This window comes from Lepidochelys olivacea (genome assembly GCF_965140295.1).
Source record: "Lepidochelys olivacea isolate rLepOli2 genome assembly, chromosome: 3".
Taxonomy (NCBI): Eukaryota; Metazoa; Chordata; order Testudines; family Cheloniidae; genus Lepidochelys; species Lepidochelys olivacea.
Window position 1 is genome coordinate 206,369,903 of NC_140413.1, and position 18,709 is coordinate 206,388,611.

The window sequence follows — 18,709 nt, forward strand, 5'->3', positions numbered from 1 at the left end:
AATGAGAAGGTGGCTGGAGCCAGGAAGTAGCAAAGGAAATGGGATGGCATAGGGGAAAGACAGGAGCTGTGGGATGGAGGGACGGCTGTGTGGCTGGAGGAGCTGCATCCAGCGGGTGTTGGGTGAGAGAACTGGGGGCAGGTCTCTAGATGCTGTTGTGATCCATGTGCTCTACATGGATGGATGTGTGGGGAGCAGTCTTGGGTTATTTTCATTTACATAGGCTGGGGTTACTGGATGCCAACAGGGGGATCATGTTAATCTTTTTCTCTCTGGTTAGGCAAGTAGAACTTGTGTTAGCATGGGCGTGAGCCCAGCAGTGTCTCAGATGGCTATGAGGAGGATTAGTGGGGGTTGTTAGGGGAAGGATGGTGAGGTGTAAACTTTGAAAATTCAGAAGGCTTGGAGAATTTGTCCAAACTGAAATTCTAGCTGTTTTAGGGCCCCTCAGCCCCCTAATTCATTTACAACCACTTCCTGCAACCCAAAATGTAGACACTTTGGTTTAAAGGTTCTGTATAAACAAAACAAAATTACCTGGAAAAACTAGCTTTGTGTTCCTGCTTCCCACTCTGTTGCTGGTGTATTGGAAGCAGCATTCTGAATAGTCATATTCAGTGTAGCTACTTGTTTCGAGAAGAAAGCATGATATTTGAAATTATGTTGAACGTTTTATTGATTCCATCTCTACATTCAGTCAACTCAAGTTAAGCACCAGTTCGTGTGCACCTGTTGGGGACAGATCATTTGACCTGTTCTGTTCATTCCCTCTGGGGCACCTGGCATTGGCCACTGTCGGAAGACAGGATACCTGGCTAGATGGACCTCTGGTTTGACCCAGTATGGCCGTTCTTATGTTAGTCCAAATGGGGTCTAAAGATTCTCACTCTATTCTGGAATCCACCATTTACACCTCTGTTCCTTCCTGGTATTCCTTTATGCTCTTCTTCTGGCTGGGTGGGCAGTTGATCTCAATGGATGGGTCAGGAGGGGATTGGCTGGGTCACTCTCTAATGCTGTAGATAAGATGCAACTCATTTGAAACGTCACATCTTGTCACAATTGGCAGCTATGGCATAATGGAGACTTACGGGTAAGTTAGCTGAATCCACCCTTCATGTTGTATCTTGTATACTTTGACCTGGACAGACCATCAGTGTGCCTGGTCTGTGGACAGCTGGCGGGTCACATGGTAGTTGCTTCTACAGGCTCCGTTGCCAAGCGCCTGGATGCCTATAAAAGCAGATGGAAATGAGGCAGAACCAGCTTCCTACCTCCATGAGGGGTTGCTACCTAAGAGGAGGAGTGGCAACAGGAGATTGGAGCCACCAGCAGGACTGGAGCATGCTAGAGGAGGCAGGAGCTGCCTATAGGACGGGAGCTGCCTGTGTGGGGGGAATAGGAGTTGGTATTTTGGAAAGTATGTGCAGGGAAAGAGGAGATGGGGTCATGTGGTGGAGAAATCGGTAAGCATTACTGACCTCAGCCTCAGCTCCACCCGTGCGGCCCCAGCGGTTAACCGATTAAATGATATAATTTTAATCGTTTAAATGGTTAACTTTTTTACATCCCTAATTGTTACCCTCATCCTCCCTCCCTCCCTTCCTTCCTATTGGTTTTTGCCCTCACTTGTTAGATCTCCTAATTTAGGCTCCATTCCTGCAATGCAGTTGGTGGGACTTGGCAGGGGTCTGGCTCTGGTGGGTTATATTGCAGGATTGAGGTCTGAGATTGAAAGCTCTGCAGGGTATAGATTCTTTCTATGTATTGGTACAGTGCCCAGCATAATAGGGCCTCAGTCCTGATTGAAGCCTTTGGGAGCTACTGCAGTACAATTAATCATGTAGTGACCATATACTTTCCTAAAGTTGTTTTTCCGTATGATCCACTGTTGTCATTGCCATAAGAATGCTAGATGATTGTGAATGAGAGGTGATGTGGTCTGTGTGACTGCGAAGGATAGAAGAGGAGACCTGTGCACCCATGGTTTGGAAAGGAGGTGATGCACAGAGATGGGGTCCACACTGAAAAAATCAGAGAATCTGTTGTTAAACCTAGGTGAAGTAGCAATAAAAGCCAAGTGGTTGCTATAGCATGTGCACCCAGTAGCTAAACAAAGACCATTAGGATTGATGACAGAGTTGTGCATAACTTCCATAATGAAATCTGAACTGGACAAAAACAGTTTGATTTTCATTTCGGTTGAAAAACCTATAAACAGGCCAAAGTTCACAAACCTTTTGGCAAAGCTGGGCTAAGTTTTAGCAAATCTGGATTGATTTATGGCTTCTGGTGGAAACTATGCAAAACTGGATGGTTTCAACCCCAAACCAGAGAAAAGTTATGGTTTTTGACTGAACTGTATGGAGTTGGGATTTGTTTGAAACTGAAACTCAAAGCAAAACTCAGTCCCTAAATCCTTGTCCATCAAATCCAAGAGGATAGGTTTGCCTGAACTCCTGTGAACTCAAGCCACTATGTTCCATACACCTGAATAGTCTGTTTTTATTTTGTTTTCCATATTTGCCAGACTACTGTGAATTCAAATGGAATACAGATTCTGTTTTGCCTTTTGATTCCTTCTTAGCAAACGTCTGGAAACTCAACTGCATTAATACATAGACTTGAGTGAATAGCGTCTACTCTAATTTCTCCTTTGGGAGTGGATACGTTAATACTGATTCTACTCCAGGCGATGAAATCAAATGAACTTGTGTTTCCCTTTGCAGATGTTGTGCTGGAGAAGGCCATGCACAAGTGTATCCTGAAGCCCTTGAAAGGCCACATTGAAGCAATGCTGAAAGAGTTCCATACTGTGGATGGCTCTTGGAAACAGTTAAAAGAAAACCTGCAGCTGGTGCGGCAGAGGAATCCTCAGGAACTGGGTGTATATGTCCCAACACCAGACTTTGTGGACGTTGAAAAGATTAAAGTCAAGTTCATGACCATGCAGAAAATGTATTCACCTGAAAAGAAAGTCATGCTGCTGCTGAGAGTGTGCAAACTGATTTACACTGTCATGGAGAATAACTCAGGTAATGCTCTCTTCAGGTTAGAGCTCCCTGCTTTGAAACAGTTAGGAGGGGGGAGTAAATCCTTTTTCTCCCTGCTGATTGGAGTTCCCCTTTCTTCACTTAGCTTTGATCTCTTGTCATCTGCCTCTCTGTTCCCCGGAGTCTCTGATAGACTCTGCGACTCAGTTTCTTTCTAGAGTGCTGCGCCGCTCCTGGCAGCGGATCAATTAAGATACGCAGATTTATGAACTGCAGGAACAGCCCTTGGAAGAACAGCTCTGGTTAACTACTGGCGTTTGAAGTAGACATTGAAGCTATGAGCAAGGCTTTCCATAGCTGTTCTTTGGAGCCTGAATTTGAAATTCTTAGGCTGTATCTATACTACAGTTTATATCGGCAAAACTTTTATGTTACTCATGGGTGTGAATAAACCATGCCTCTGAGCAACATAAGTTACGCTGACATAAGCGCTCATGTGCACAGCGGTATGCCGGAGGAAGAACTTCTCCTGCCGACATAGCTTCTGCCACTCAGCGAGGTGAGGTTTTTTTATGCCGACGGGAAAGCTCCCTCCCATCAGCATAGAGCATCTTCACCAGATGCGCTGCAGTGCTGTACGTGTAGACATGGCCTAAGTCTGAATGCTTTCTGGAAACCATAGTAGATTCAGTTAAACACATTCTGTGTATTTCAGTAGTGGAGTCTAATAAGGTAGAAACAGTACTGCAGCGTGAAAAATACTTTGTAACTGGAAGGTGGCAAACAAAGCCTATACTTCTGGCTAGCAGTGCCTTGGATGTTCTACTCCGAGCACTATCTTTTATGTTTTAGATCAAAAATAACATTACCACTTCTACACTGCAACAAGTATCTAAAATACAACCCCAGACCTTGAAAGCTAGGTAATGAAATGGAGTTACATACCGATAAGAGGCATTTTTAAAATACTTGTGCAGAGTCAACAGGAGGCATCCAGCTAAAATATGCTGCTAGGTGGTGAGAATGCAGGGGTGTCACCCTGTTCCCAGGCTGTGGCCTTATGGGGTGTCACGAACGAAGCTGGGTGAAGCTTGTGTTGGGAGAGTTCCCAAGGCAAATACAAGATGTTGCAGGAAGTGATGTTGGTAGGTGCATTTTCCCCCTCTAAGGACGCACTGAATCTGGACCCCAGGATAGGGTGACCAGATGGCAAGTGTGAAAGATCGGGACAATGGATGGGGGGAGGGGGGGTAATAGGAGCCTATATAAGAAAAAGACCAAAAAATCGGGACTGTCCCTATAAAATTGGGACATCTGGTCACCCTACTCCAGGATGGTGCTAAGGGCCCAGTGCTCTTGGAGGTGCCATCTTTCCATCCTATGGATGGCACTTCTGCACGAGTCAGGTCCGGTATTCTGCCCAGCTTATATTCTGCCTGTCTGAATTCCTCTTGCAGTTTTAGTCTGATTTAGTAGTGTTTACTTCCTGGCCCTAAACTGCTGCAGGTTGTTACTTCATGGTATTTAAATGGCTGTTACGTTACAGTGTTGGGTGAAGTGTTTCTTGCATGGATAATAAAAATATTGACTGTCTAAGAAGGCAGTATCAGTAAGTTACTGCACTGTGTGATGGGGCTGGGAGCGGGTGAATGTTCCTGAGTTGTGCTCTGTTGCTAGCAAGCACATTGGTGCTCCTAAGTGTTATGGTAATATAACTCATGAGGGGTGGGGTGGGAGGGCTGGTTCAGGGGTTAGGAGTGGCTTAAGAATCTCTGCTATATATCCAGCCAGCAGAGGGCTCTCTAGGGGGCCATTTAGCTGGTGTAACGTAGGGTCTGTCTACTCAGCAGCTGGGAATGTGTTTCACAGCGTGGATAGTCAGACATGCGCTAGCTCTGCTTCAGCGAGTGTGCTAAAAATAGCCGTGTGGCCATGGCTGCAGAGGTGGCATTGCTACTATACAAGTGCAAAGTACCATTATTTTTATTATTCTTAATAATAGCAACAATGGAGCTCAGGAGTCTAATGCTCCTGTAAGTTCAGTCTTCTATGCTGGGCTATCTGGTTCAAATGCAGGCTCTAGGATTTCCAGTAGGGTCTTCCTAGAAATAGAATTTTATTCTTAAATATAAGAGAGAGAAAATTGTTGTTTTCTGTTAATCTGCTCGTAGAAATCTATGCGGAAAACATCGGAATTGTATGGCAAGCTTAGCCTCAGTGAGTCAGTTAGCTGCGTGCCATCAGCAATGGATACCAACATAGGCCTTGCTCCTAAATTCCTTGTGCAGCCAAAACTCAGTTTTGGGCATGTCAGCAATATAAGATCAAACTCCAAGTTGGTATATTGCAATAGCCGATTTCCAGAGACTCCCACCTTGCCACACACCAATAAACACCATTCTGTAAAATAGTGTAATTGTGCAGTATCGTGAAAACAGCAACAGAATGTAAGCTTTGACCAGCTGAAAACAGCAAAAGGGTTTGGCCATTGTATCAGTGTCTGTGTTCCTTTTGCTCCAGGGAGGATGTATGGGGCGGATGACTTCTTGCCAGTGCTGACCTATGTAGTGGCCCAGTGTGACATGCTGGAGCTTGATACTGAAATTGAATACATGATGGAACTGTTGGATCCGTCTTTACTACATGGAGAAGGTAAATGTTTGTTTTTGTTTTTATTAAAACCAGGTGGAAGTGTGCGTGGCGGGAAGTGGAGGGGAGTTCCCCCATAACATAATTTTAACCAAAAGTATTTAAAGGAGCCCCAAAGCTAATGGTGTGCTGCCAGTACGTTATCAAGAGACTCCCAAAACTGTCCTTGTTCGGTTGTGATATAACCTGAGTCCCAAGGGTGCATGTGGTTGCAGCGTGTAGAGGTGATGGACTGGAGAATCTGTTTGTGTTGGTTCTCATTTCCGTGACTAGGATTTCAATAACCTGGGAGGGACGTGGCATGACTTGGCAAACAAGCTTATATTACGTGCACATGCTGGATGTGTTTATACTTCAAGTCCTGAAAAATATTCTGAGTCTATTTATAGTGCAGCAGCTTTCAATTCACATGTAATTTGGAATGGAGGCTGGGGTGAATGCCTGGGGGATTCTCTCCTGGGAAATACTTTGAGAATACCTCCCATGTGATACACCCATTCCAAAGGCAAAATATTTGCTTCTTGGGAAGTATTTTTTTGAGTCCCTGAAACAAGTCATCTGTGGCAGGGAAGACAGAGAGGGCTAAATGTCATCAGAGGCAGGAAAATTACCCCAGCCCTCTCCTGTTTCATAGCGATATTTAACAAGGTGCTCCTGAGAACTGCCCCTCGCTATCTGTAGCTAGGAAGATGGTTTTTAACTCCTGTGGTCAAGGTCACTTTTGAGTCTAAATTTATGTATTTTTGCCATCAAGAAAATTTGACTTCCTACTCTCATTAGACTGAACAAAACTGCTGTATCCCATTGGATGTTGGCATGTTTGAGAGGATTATGTCAGGCCTCCTCCAATCCTACAGTTGTCTGTTCCCTGCGTTGGAGTATAGAGCTCCTCCAGCACATTGTTTAGAAATCTCATCATGGAAAACATTTGATGTATGAAGCTGGAGAACATTAACATGCTTGAAACGCAGAAACATCTGCTGAACTAACAGGAAGTTTTGTTTTTAGTTCAATAAAAGGAGAAGTCCACAGTTGATTGGCTCTTGTCTTTAACACCAGATGCTCTGATAATTTGTAGGAAGAACTGTCTAGTGATTTGGGACTATGCGATTCAAAAGGAATGTACTGTTCACTTTGGTGGGGTTAGTGGTTTTGTCACATTTTATGTATGAAACTTGTTCGGAGACTAAAAGACAAGAGGACACTAACTATAATCCTGAAACTACTGCCGCCGGCAGTAGTTTAAATGGCAGTGAATGGCTAGAGCTTCAGCTCAGTGGAAATCTCCTATTTGACTGCCTTGTTTAAAAAAAACAAAACAGGGCGTGCCTGTGTCCCCCACTTGCAGAGAGCTCAGTCCCATCAACTTCACTCTGGGACTTTTACTACTTCGGGCTTGCATTTTCTGCTGTAATTCTGTCTTGGCTTCATTTAAATCCCTAATAAAGATGAAGTAAATAGCAAGAGAGGATTCCAGAGACCACCTCCTGAGCTAGACAGAAACAAGAGGATGCGGAGGAGATAAAGAGGCCATGGGAGATTCCTTTTAAAAAAACACAAACTAGGGCCAGCCTTCTGGCCAACAGAATGGATTGTGTCTCAGCCTCCAAATTGTAGCAGACTCTCTGGAATATTTCCTGGGTGTAACAAATTAAATTCTCAGCTGTTGCTTGAGGGCAATTACAATAATTTGACATAAGATCTGTGTACTGTAAACTGCAGATTTTTGTTTTAAAAACCAGCCTGTTAATTTTACCCCTACCCAAAACTCAGGAGGGGAAAAAAAACACTATTTGAAAATGGGGTGTTCAGATTAAGGGAAAATAATATCCAACTTCAAAGAGCATAGTGCAAATGCTCAGAAAAAAAAGAGCATTGCTTATGTGTCAGGTTTTTTTTTTAAAAAGTAACTATGCACAGTACTGCTGCGCCTAGTGATATAAATGTCCCATCACTTCATAACATGCAGTGTCTATAAAACTGAGAAACACGGGTAAAGAGCAGGGATGGCCAAACTTACTGACCCCCCCAAGCCACATGACAATCTTCAGAAGTTTTGAGAACCGAGGCACGCCTGCCGGGGCTTGGGGCTTCAGCCCCACTCCTGCCCTGGAAGGTGTGCCCCATGGGGCTGAAGCCCTGAAACCCCCCCTCCTCGCTTGGCAGAAGCCCCTACCCCACCACTGTGCTACAAGGCAGAGGTCCCAACCTCCCCCCGTCCCAGTCTGGTAGGTGGAGAATGTGTGTGTGTGGCAGGGGGGTGTAGGGAGCTCCACGAACTGGAGTTTAACTGTAAAAGAGGGGCATGTAGCTCACAAGCCATGGTTTGGCCACCCCTGGTACAGAGCAATTCTAATCAGCCAACACATTAACCAAATCCATTACTGCAGACTACATGGATGGATGGGTGGATAGACTGATTTCAACAGATGAATTTGTGTTTTCCAATAGTGTTAATAAAAGTGTTGTCTGGTTACATTGTTAAGAATGTTCATATAGGATAACAGGCCCACTGCAGTTTGTTTTTTTTTCTTTAACCAGAATATGACTACTTTGGAAATAGTATAAAGAATTTTATGGTATTCTGATTATAGTTTTTCCCCTGCTATATCAGCAGGGCTGACTGATTTCATATTCCTGAATATTCTGAAAATCTCTTCTCTTGCACTACTTCACAGGAGGCTATTACTTGACAAGCGCGTATGGAGCACTTTCTTTGATCAAGAATTTCCAGGAAGAACAAGCAGCCCGATTGCTGAGTTCAGAAGCCAGAGATACTCTTCGGCAGTGGCATAAGAGGAGGACAACTAACCGAACAATTCCTTCAGTTGATGATTTTCAGGTACTGCATATGGCTTGTGAGAGAAATAAAGGGCCAGATTCTCTGTTGCAGCTATGATCTCTTCGGTGCAACAGTTAATTTGGCCATGAGGAAAATGGTTATGGCTCCCTGATTCTTGTCCAGCTCTGCCTTGGCCGTGGCACAGCTTAGAGCAGCCTAGAGGTTGCTCTAACCTACAGCAGCGGGCAGTAGCCCTTCAGGCCACCTCCTCTGTCATTCCCCACCATATTCCCCAGTATAAAGGAGTAGTACGGGAGCCTGTTACACAAGCTGTATGCCTACTGGAGACAACCCCATGCTGGGAGAATTCCCAGCTAGAGAGGAGATGTTAGTTTTCACTCCAGAATCTGACCCAAAATGTCTCACTTAGTTTCTTTGAGAGTCCTTGGATCATATTGTAAAGTTGAATTACTGAATGGCCTGGAGAAAACATATTAAGTGAAGGAACTTAATTTTTCCCTCCCCTTTGTACAATATAAAGGCTCACAAGTGTGCTAACCTGCGTCATCTTCATTTGGTTTCACTTCTCTGTTTGCTTCACTGTAAGATAATGGAGCCAATCCAATTTATGCCAGCTGGGGATCTGGCGCACTGTATTTCTGAGAAGCCTATAATAGTGAGCTGAATTGCAGACCTTTAGTAGTCTTTCTGCCTTTCCTTGCTACCCTTTAAGTGTAGGGCAATAGATTCCTCTAAAGATAACTGATATTAGCATTAGGATTGTGTCACCCCTTTAGAGCAGAGCTGAGAGTTGTTCACAGAAATTGTGGTATACCCAAATACTGTCTAGACAGACTATTCTTGCAAGTTACTTCAGAATAGTTGGCTAGATTAAGTAAAAATCTAATTTCTCTCTGTCACAAAGTGACTTTTAAAATCATTTGTTTAGTTGCTCAGACACACTTATTGCCTGGGACGGACTCACCCTGCAACTTCTTGTGAATGTTTTACAGTAACAACTTGTCCTTTCAGATCAGCTTTAATAAGAAAAGCTGTTTCTTTCTCAGTTCCATCCCCTCTCTTCACTAGGTATTTCCTGCCTAAAATTGTGTTTTATGGAAATTTTATTATATTATAATTTGTGAGCCACTTATTCAAATTCCTATAAACTCAGAAACTACACTGGTATTTCTTTGTACCTTCCTCTCCAGGCTGAGTCTGTCTATCCGTTTAAAACTAACACACAATCATTATTTTGCTTTTCTCCTTTTATATAAAAGCCCAACTTCAATAATTTTGCTCAAAGTCTGAAAGTTCCATCTCTCTCTGAATGTTTCTTGCATTTGAAAATAAAGGCCAAGAATTAAAAAATGAGTGCCTAAAGTTAGTCTGTTAAATAAATTTGACTCAAAAGTACTGCACACCCTTAGCTCCTGCTGAGTACAGTGGTTTTGAAAATATTGATAAAAATTGTAATTACAGTTGGAATTTCTAGGCTATCTTGCTAACAGACTGACTGCAGTAATGACATTGGCAGTATTGACAACCTAGTATAAGAGGCTGTAAACACACCATAATCCTTGTGCAAAGTTTAAACATTATAAAAGACCTTAGTGTGGTTCTGCTCTGAAAAGTGTCTGTATAGACCTGTGTTCTGGGTGTATTCAGAATCCTATCAGCTGTCAGTGACAAGGAAGTGTTTTACTTCCTTCGAACACAGCTAAGAAAGGGTGAGCTGGGGACAACATCTGTATTAAGGGAGGATTGTTTTTCAAGTCCAGAGTTAGACAACTCAGATAAGTCAACCGCTGGACTAAAATATGTGGGTGGAGGGTGGATCCATAGAAAACTCTTTGGTTTCAGTTATTTACAATTCACATCATAGTCTCCAAAGTTTCCGTACTAGTTCATGATGACTCTCTAGTGGGAATTGCACAATTAAGGTCTGAGGAGGTCATCAGTCGATAGTGAAAACTTATTTCATTCAAGGCAACCATGATGTTCTCTCTGCCTGCCTGGTGGTTTTCTTGCAAAGAATTAAAGATTGAGGTTGAACATGAGGGAGTTGGGGAAAAGAGCAGACTTGCATGATGTGTCTTTTTAGGAGGAGGATTAATTAACTTAGGCAGTTAACCATGACCACTGCACGGAGATAGTCGCGTCTCGCTGAGAACCATTTTATAAATACATCTCAATTTTCCTGTGCTTATATGACATCTCAATCTACCTGAGTCTACCCTCCCCATCTACCAGAGTATTGCAAACTTTTTGTAGCAGCTTTGCTAAAGAAATGTCCTAATCTTAATACATCTTCCATGGAGGACTTCATCTCAGAATGCTTCTGCTGTGGGCTAAATTCTATACTCTGTGCCACCCCTTCTTCCTGTGCACCCAGATTTCAGAGTCAAGGTGTGTCACATGACTGAGAATCCTGCTGAGTGAGGATGCCTGGAGAACAGATTTGGCACTGTGTAAGAGAGACCACAGCTTCCCTTTCTGGGTGCTTCTTCCAAAACAGAATCTTGAATCATCAAGATTATACCCCAGACAGACTATGCTTGGCAAAATTCATGCACTCAGCTAGCTGCTAGAGATGCCAGAATTCTTCAGATCCTTTCTCACACATCCTGTGTTCCTGAAATAAAATATCCCCATATGGACAGATGTGCAAAGCCAGACCCAGATGATTTGAATTGCTGCATACTTTCTTGGTCCAGCTATTTCTGGAGGAAGACATGCCAGTTTCATCACCATCATTTTTACATTGCACAGCAACAGCCTTGACGCTAATCAAAAAGTTCCTCTTTGGACACTGGAAAGATTCTGTTACCCAGGGTTTTCAGAACTCCCAACAGTGGTAACTTAACTATTTCGCTCTAGGTTGTGTCAGGAATAAATCAATAGGAACACAGCAATTCTGTCTGATCAAGAATTAAATGCAAGTAAGCGTGCCCTTGTCTAACATTGCAGTTTATTAGATTTAAGCACACACACACATAAGCAATAGGTTTAGAACATCCCAAATATTTACCTAACATCTGGAATGGTATTGAGTAATTAACAGCAGGATCGCAGTGATCCGTTGCTCACCCGCCGGGGAGAAAAGTTGTCAGGAAAAACATTGTTCAAGATGTCTTCAGAGGACTGCTCCAGAGTACTCTATTAGCTAATTTTTTTACAACTAACTTCTACAAAACACACAGGTCATAGTGACACCTACTAAATCATCACTTTTCCTAACTCTCAATAAACTTCTAATATCAGAGTAGCCCAGACTCAAGGTCTTCAAATCACCAAGGTTTTCAGTCTCTGTTGACTTGTCTGTCCCCTCCTAACATTCTGATTAGCAGAAACTGCCAGCTAGTTTTTGACCTTGTATCTAAAAGCCTGCTTCAAATTAACCCTTAACCATGTGGTCTATTTTATTAATTCATGGTGGCTGATTGCACATAATATGGTTCCAGTTAGCTTGATCACATTCTGGGGTATACACACCCCTCATCTGAGTTGAAAAGCAAACTAGCCCTTAAGTTGATGTTGGATAAATAATCACCCTCCTCATATATGTGATCTTGATAGTTGTGAGTTATGGGGGAACTTTTCCAAGTTTTAACTTCTCCTTAAAGCAACCCTGTCAGGGTTCAAATCGTGCATGTTTAAAACTTCTCTGTACTCATGTTAGTAACACATTAAATCATTAAAAAAATGGAGGAGAAATTAAAGCTAATTTACTTTTCCCTATTTATGCTATTTACTTTTTGCATTCACTCAGATAGGATAATGAAAATAGAATAGTTTTGCTTTTATTTACAGTCATGTTCACTCTAGTCATCTCATTCACTGTCACTAGCCTGAAAGGTTTGGGCTACAAACCCCACAGGGGAATATTTAATTATTAAGTATTTCCATTGGAATTTTTAAAAATTATACAGGTGTTATTGTTGTCTTAGCTTTCAACAGCTATGCACAACTCGCATGTGAGTTGGCCCCTTTAATGACTCATTCCATTTAGTCGCACACAAACACAAGTCCCATCTGCAGTTCTCACTCAATGCTAACCTCTTCTTCCTCGATACTACCCCCTCCTTTCTGACTTTTTCCTTTCCTCCAATTCCCCTCCCAGATACATTTTTTCCTGTAGAAACTCTCTGCAGCAGACTTATTTTTTCTTGCGTTAAAAATTTGGATGTTATTTCTCAGTTTCCATATTTTACTTTTCTAATGCTTATTGGAAAGCAGAAAGGTAATATTATTTCTTCTTATGTTGTAGTATTTAGCATTTATATGTAGTGCCTGGGGGAGAGGGTGTCACTTTGCAAAGAGAAAAAAGATCCAATTCCTGCCTTAAAATTATATCGATGCATTCAAATATTGCACGGTGGATTGTCTTCATGTACTGTCTTTCTGTGCCTCTTAAAGAAAAGTAAAAATGTTCCTTCTTTTAAAATAGGCGGAGAGTTCAGTTTTCATCTGATTTGTTAAGCCAGTTCTGGTGCTTTCCGAAAGTCTCTATCCTGCAGTCTAGCACAGCAGAAGCATTTTTTGGACATACTGCCCCGGGTGTATGTGTGTTGCTTCCCAACATTACAGATCACATTGTTCATCACAAGGGATACCAGTTTTGTAGCAAGATGGTCCCCACTTACAGGGAAGCTTGGAAATGTAGTGTGATATTTCTCACAATTAATGTGTGGTGAGGCTTGCTGCTTACTTGTTGACCTTTCAGTCTGCTGCTGGGCTGAGCAGAACAGTTTCACATTTCTTTTTAGGTGTTTAATTTGACTTTTGGTTTCTATCTGTTTTCTCACTTTACAGAACTACCTTCGAGTTGCATTTCAGGAGGTTAACAGTGGCTGTACAGGAAAGACCTTATTAGTAAGACCTTATATCACCACAGAAGATGTGTGTCAGCTCTGTGCTGAAAAATTTAAAGTGGACAACCCAGAAGATTATAGCCTGTTTCTTTTTATCGATGATACCTGGCAGCAGCTAACAGAAGATACTTACCCTCAGAAGATTAAGGCAGAGCTGCACAGCCGTCCCCAACCCCAGGTTTTTCATTTTGTCTACAAGCGCATTAACAGTGATCCTTATGGTGCCATTTTCCAGAACAATGATGACAACTCCACTTTATAGAACAGATGCTTGTTGTTTGGGTTCCTTGTTACGTAGTTGAAAACATCTCTTGCGTGGCTGCCTTCTTCTTTAGGAGGCAAAAGTCTATAGATTAAATGCCTAGTAAGAACACAAGCAGCAGCTTTTAGCACTGCCTATAGAAAGTATACGTACAGTACTTATGGCCAATTGTGCAGTGTGTGCTACCACTGTGTCTGAGTGAACAACCCATGCAGCTGAGTTTCTTGGTACACAGAAGTTGTTACACTGTGGCCCTCTGCAGGTCTATCCCTGTAAGCATGTTGAGATTAAGTTTCTCATACTTATCCTTCAGCCAAATGTTGTTGTTTTGATTTAAACATGTATTCTAGACAAACTTTTGGGTGAACTGGCTGGTACACTCTCAGTTTCACCAGCATAAGTGTGACAAGACTGTCCGATGCAGGGCATCAATTAATTCCCAATTATGTGGATGGTTGCATCCTTTTCTATCTAAAACTAATTTTTTTTTTTTTTTTTTTTACAGAAAGACTCCATGTTTTTATGTATTTCATAGAAATTTTATAGCAGTTGCAGGTAAACTGTAAGGGTGGGTTTTTAAAATATTTTTTTAACTATAAAGTATTCTATAATTATGCATGTGACTTTAACATTTAATATACAAAAGTAAATCTCTTGCTGGTTTTAGAGTATCGCATTAAATGTCTGTGGTTTTTCTCTTCCTTGTTACTGGAGGGTTTTATGCAACTTTTGTTTTGAGATTGTTGTGTTTCTGTAAGCCATTTGTATTGTTGACACTGGCCACATAGATGCCTTTATATGAACCTGATGTACTGTTATCCAGACTATTGTTTATATACAGCAGTTTTAGAAAAGCAGATACAAGAGTGTGGAATGGGGATATGAAATAAATGGATGTAGAGAAGAGGTAGAGAATGTAGAGAAACTAATTTAGGAATCAAATGTGTTTAGTCTGCTGGTTCAGGCTCCTTGCAAAAAATGGGTGAAGGAGATTGATAAGGAACAATTGTATGTTTAAAGTACTGTAGATATGCTGATGGGTAACTCTCCCACATATTAGTTGTGTTAGCAAAGGATTAAAAGCACCAATAAAATGGATGAGAACACTAACCATTTTATATAGATTGATACTAGCAACCTCAAACATGTTTTTGACTGAAACAAAGATTGTTGTAGCTTTTGATGAATCTGAGATTGTCTTTAGACAAGAGAGAAACTGTAAAGACATCTGAAAGTCAAAACCTTAAACATAGAAAGGTACAATGAAATGAATGTGTATGTTCTATAAAACCTGTTCAAAATACTGAATATTGTGGTTGAAATTCTGGCCCCCATTGAAGTCAATGACCGTTTTACCATTGACTTTAACAGAGCCAGGATTTCTCCCTAAATTCTTGTAGTAGTGTAATTGAAGACAGGTGGTCACAAGAACATAGACCTTGGACTTGTATGGATGTGTATATATAAGATCTGTACCTTTTTTCATGTTGGTTTGCCACATATCTGAAATTGTTGGCACATGTTTGTGTTTTTATTTCATTTTGTAAATGATAAATGAGTTTTGCACATAATACATTGTAATACTATATTATAACCACAGGCGTTGTGTGATTATTTTGAAGACAGTCCACGTGTTGAATTTTTGTTCATCAATAGAATTTTATGATACAGATCTCATAGTGTTTATCCGTGTGTAGCCCAGCTGTAAGAGAAGGCTCAGGAAGTATTTGCTAGTCTGTATAAAATATAGTTGTGAGGAGAAGCTGAATGATTTCATTAAAGGAAAGCAGCTTTTCATTTTTATTGAAATTAGGAATAATTAATACAAAGAAAATGATTGAGTTGGATGGTACAGGAAGGCAGCAGCAATATGAAGGAGCCTAAAGTTAGATTCCCCCATCCAATGTCTTCCTCCATAAACTGGAAGCAGTGCTTATTTATAAAATGTCAGTGCACATTTTGTTAGGCCTTAGCCCTGCACTGACTTTTGAGGACCATGCACATTGAAGGTAACACCTGAAATTCTTGGTGCCATGGACTAGAACCAGTCAGTCATTCTCCATGATAAAATCCTAGAAATGCAGGGCTGGAAGGGACCTCGAGCGGTCATCTAGTCCAGTGGTCTCCAAAGTGGGGTGTGCGAGACGAACAATTGGGGGGTGCAGCAGGAGGAGCACCACTGGAGGGGGGAAAAAAAAAAGGGAGGGGGGGCTGCCCTGAGTCCTCCGGCCTGTGGAGGAGCAGGGGCAGCCAGCGGCTGGAAAAAAGTGGCACTTTCCCCTTCAAAGCTGGCCGGAGAGAAGCGGCACTTTGAAGGGGAAAGCGCTGCTTCTCTCCAGCCGCTGGCTGCATGGCTGCCCCTGCTCCTCCTGAGTCCTCCAGCCCGTGCTCTCAGGGCCACATTTTGAAAGGGGCTTTACAGCTGCAGGCCAGGGCCTCGGGGCCCCCTTAGCCCAGGGCCCTGAAGCCCCTAAAGCCCCTGCGTTCCGGGTGGCCCTGCCTGCCATTGGAGGGAGGAGGGGGCACCTCCCAGAATTGCGGCTCCCAGAATCGTGGCCATGGGGGAGGGGCTGCGCTGTGTAGAGCCACCTGCACACCCCCTGCACCAAACAGGAGCTGCCCCAGGTAAGTGCTCTGCACCTCCTGCCTGCCCCAGCCCTGAGCCTCCTCCCGCACCCCCACCCTGAGTGCCCTCCCACACCCTAACTCCCTCCCAGACCCCGCACCCCACCCTGAGCACCCGCTGTATCACAAAGTGTTAAACCAAGATTTTCAAAAATAATAAAGCATGTTCAATCACATTGCTCTCACTAAAAATATTAATATTTTTTGTAGTGAGAGCAAAAAGGTTTTTTGTACTGTTAATAAATAAAATAAAATAATTTTAATATTGTTTTTCATCTTTATCTCATCGTTTTTTAATTTTTTTGTGTATGTTTTATAATTTACATAATACATTAGTACAATAGTACATGTATATAATTTATACATATATTGGGGGTGCATGCTCAAAAATTTTTTACTTATAGGGGTGCGTGATCAAAATAGTTTGGAGACCACTGATCTAGTCCATTGGTTCTCAACCAGGGGTCTGGGGCCCTCTGGGGGGCTATGAGCAGGTTTCAGGGGGTCCTCCAAGCAGGGCCAGTGTTAGACCTGCTGTGGCCCAGGGCAGAAAGCCAAAGCCCCACCGCATAGGGCTGAAGCTCAGGGCTCTGAGCTCTGCCACATGGGGCTGAAGCCAAAGCCTGAGCAACTTAGCTTCGCGGCGGGGTCCTGTGGCATGGGGCCCCAGACAATTTCCCTGTTTGCTGCCCCCTAATGCTGGCTCTGGCTTTTACATGCAGAAAAGCAGTTGTTGTGGCACAGGTGGGCCATGGAGTTTTTATATCATGGGGGGGGGCTCTGAAAGAAAAAGGTTAAGAACCCCTGATCTAGTCCATCCTCCTGTCTGAGGCTGTGACTTATTTTTAAAAAAAAGGCAAGTGAAACGAGCTGCTAACTTCATTGCTCAACCATTTCTTGCTCAGTCAGGAGTGACACTGGCTCCACGGCTATGATATGGGAGGGAGGAAAAGAGAAAAATTGTTGAATAACTTCAGAACTCCAAATGTGAAATGCAGGAAGGCAAAAAAGGAGCCGGGGTGGGAGGGGGGAGACACGTGCATTAACCACCTCAAGATGACTCTTCTGTACACTTACGCAATTAGAACACAATGTTTTTTAACTAATTTTCTTCACTGGGCAAACATTTCTCACTTCTCATAAAGCCAGGAAACAGATGCTAGTAAAGGTTTGAAAAAGGGTACATTACAGAAAAAATAAATTGCTCACGTCTTGTGGGAGGAACAAAAGAGCATGCCATGAAATATTATGAAACCAGGGAAAGGTTTTAAACTACGTATTATTTGGAAGTTATATAACTTATTTTTTGAAAGCGCAGTCCCTATCAATTTTCCTTTCTGAGTTGGAGAAGCGACCAGGGCCTAGGTGTGAATAAAGCTAAACACCTTAGAAGACCGCTTCAAATTGAATATGAGTCAACAATGTGATGCGGTTGCAGAACAGGCTAATATTCTGGGGTGTATTAACGGGTCTGTAGTATGTGAGATAACTGTCCTGCTCTACTCGGCACAGGTGAGGCCCCAGCTGGAGTACGGTGTGCAGTTCTGGGCACCACATTTCAGGAAGGATGTGGATAAATTGGAGAGTGTCCAGAGGAGAACAACAAAAGTGATAAAAGGTTTAGAAAACCTGATCGATCAGGAAAGGGTTTTTAAAAATAGCTACTGGGCATGTTTAGTGCGGAGAAGAAAAGAGGGAGGGAGCAGGGGGACCTAATACCAGTCTTCAAATACCTTGAGGGCCGTGATCCGTTGTTCTCTAACTCCACTGGAAGTAGGACAAAAAGTAATGGGCTTAATCTGCAGCAAGGGAATGGAAATTTAGACATCCGGAAACCCTTTTTACCTATAAGCTTTGGAACAGGCTTCCAAGGGCGTTTATGGAATTGCTGCCTTGGGGGGGAAGAGTTAAGAGCAAGTGGGACAAACGCCTGCCAGGGACGGTCTTGGTGTGCTTGGTCCTGCCTTGGCGCAGGAGGGCGAGAGAGCGCTCCCTTCCCAAGGTCCCTTCCAGCCCGCTGGGGTCTGTAATTCCTTGGTGGAGCCTCGTGCTACCCAAAAAAGCTCAGCCCCCACCCGGCATCCGTTCAGGCCCAGTGCTGGAGCTCGCTCCTCCGCCACCACCTCTGACTTCAGACACAAGGGCTTGACGCTGGTACCACACGGCGGCGAGGTGGTTTCATTTAATGTTTTATCTGTGCCCTGAGGCTCATGGGCTATCGGGCTTGGAAGGGACCTCAGGAGGCCAAGCCCCGGCTCACAGCAGGGCCAATCCCCAATTTTTGCCCCAGCTCCCTAAATGGCCCCCTCAAGGCTTGAGCTCACGAGCCTGGGTTTAGCAGGCCCACGCCCAAGCCCCTGAGCTATCCCTCCCTCGTTTCTCCGCTCTCAGCGTGACCGTTTTAACCTTCCTCGCGCTGCCGGGGTTCGCTGCCCGCGCGGGGGGGCTGTGACCCCGCCCTGTCCAGGGCGCTGGCCGGCGCCTCGGAGGGGAGGGGGGGAGGGCGCGGCCCCCTACCCCGCGC

The 18,709-nt window shown here is 43.4% G+C and overlaps 1 protein-coding gene across 6 annotated transcripts in view; it reads left to right on the top strand.

Moving 5' to 3' along the window:
* Positions 1-15,154, top strand: part of RIN2 (Ras and Rab interactor 2) — a 106,260-nt gene extending 91,106 nt beyond the window's left edge. For all 6 annotated transcript variants that reach the window (XM_084622543.1, XM_084622548.1, XM_084622544.1 and 3 more), the window contains 4 exons: positions 2,730-3,035; positions 5,514-5,645; positions 8,321-8,484; positions 13,240-15,154. In XM_084622543.1, the coding sequence (XP_084478669.1) occupies positions 2,730-3,035; positions 5,514-5,645; positions 8,321-8,484; positions 13,240-13,560 (923 nt within the window). In that variant the 3' untranslated portion in view covers positions 13,561-15,154. The remainder of the gene's footprint in view (positions 1-2,729; positions 3,036-5,513; positions 5,646-8,320; positions 8,485-13,239) is intronic.
* The last annotated feature ends 3,555 nt before the right edge of the window (positions 15,155-18,709 follow it).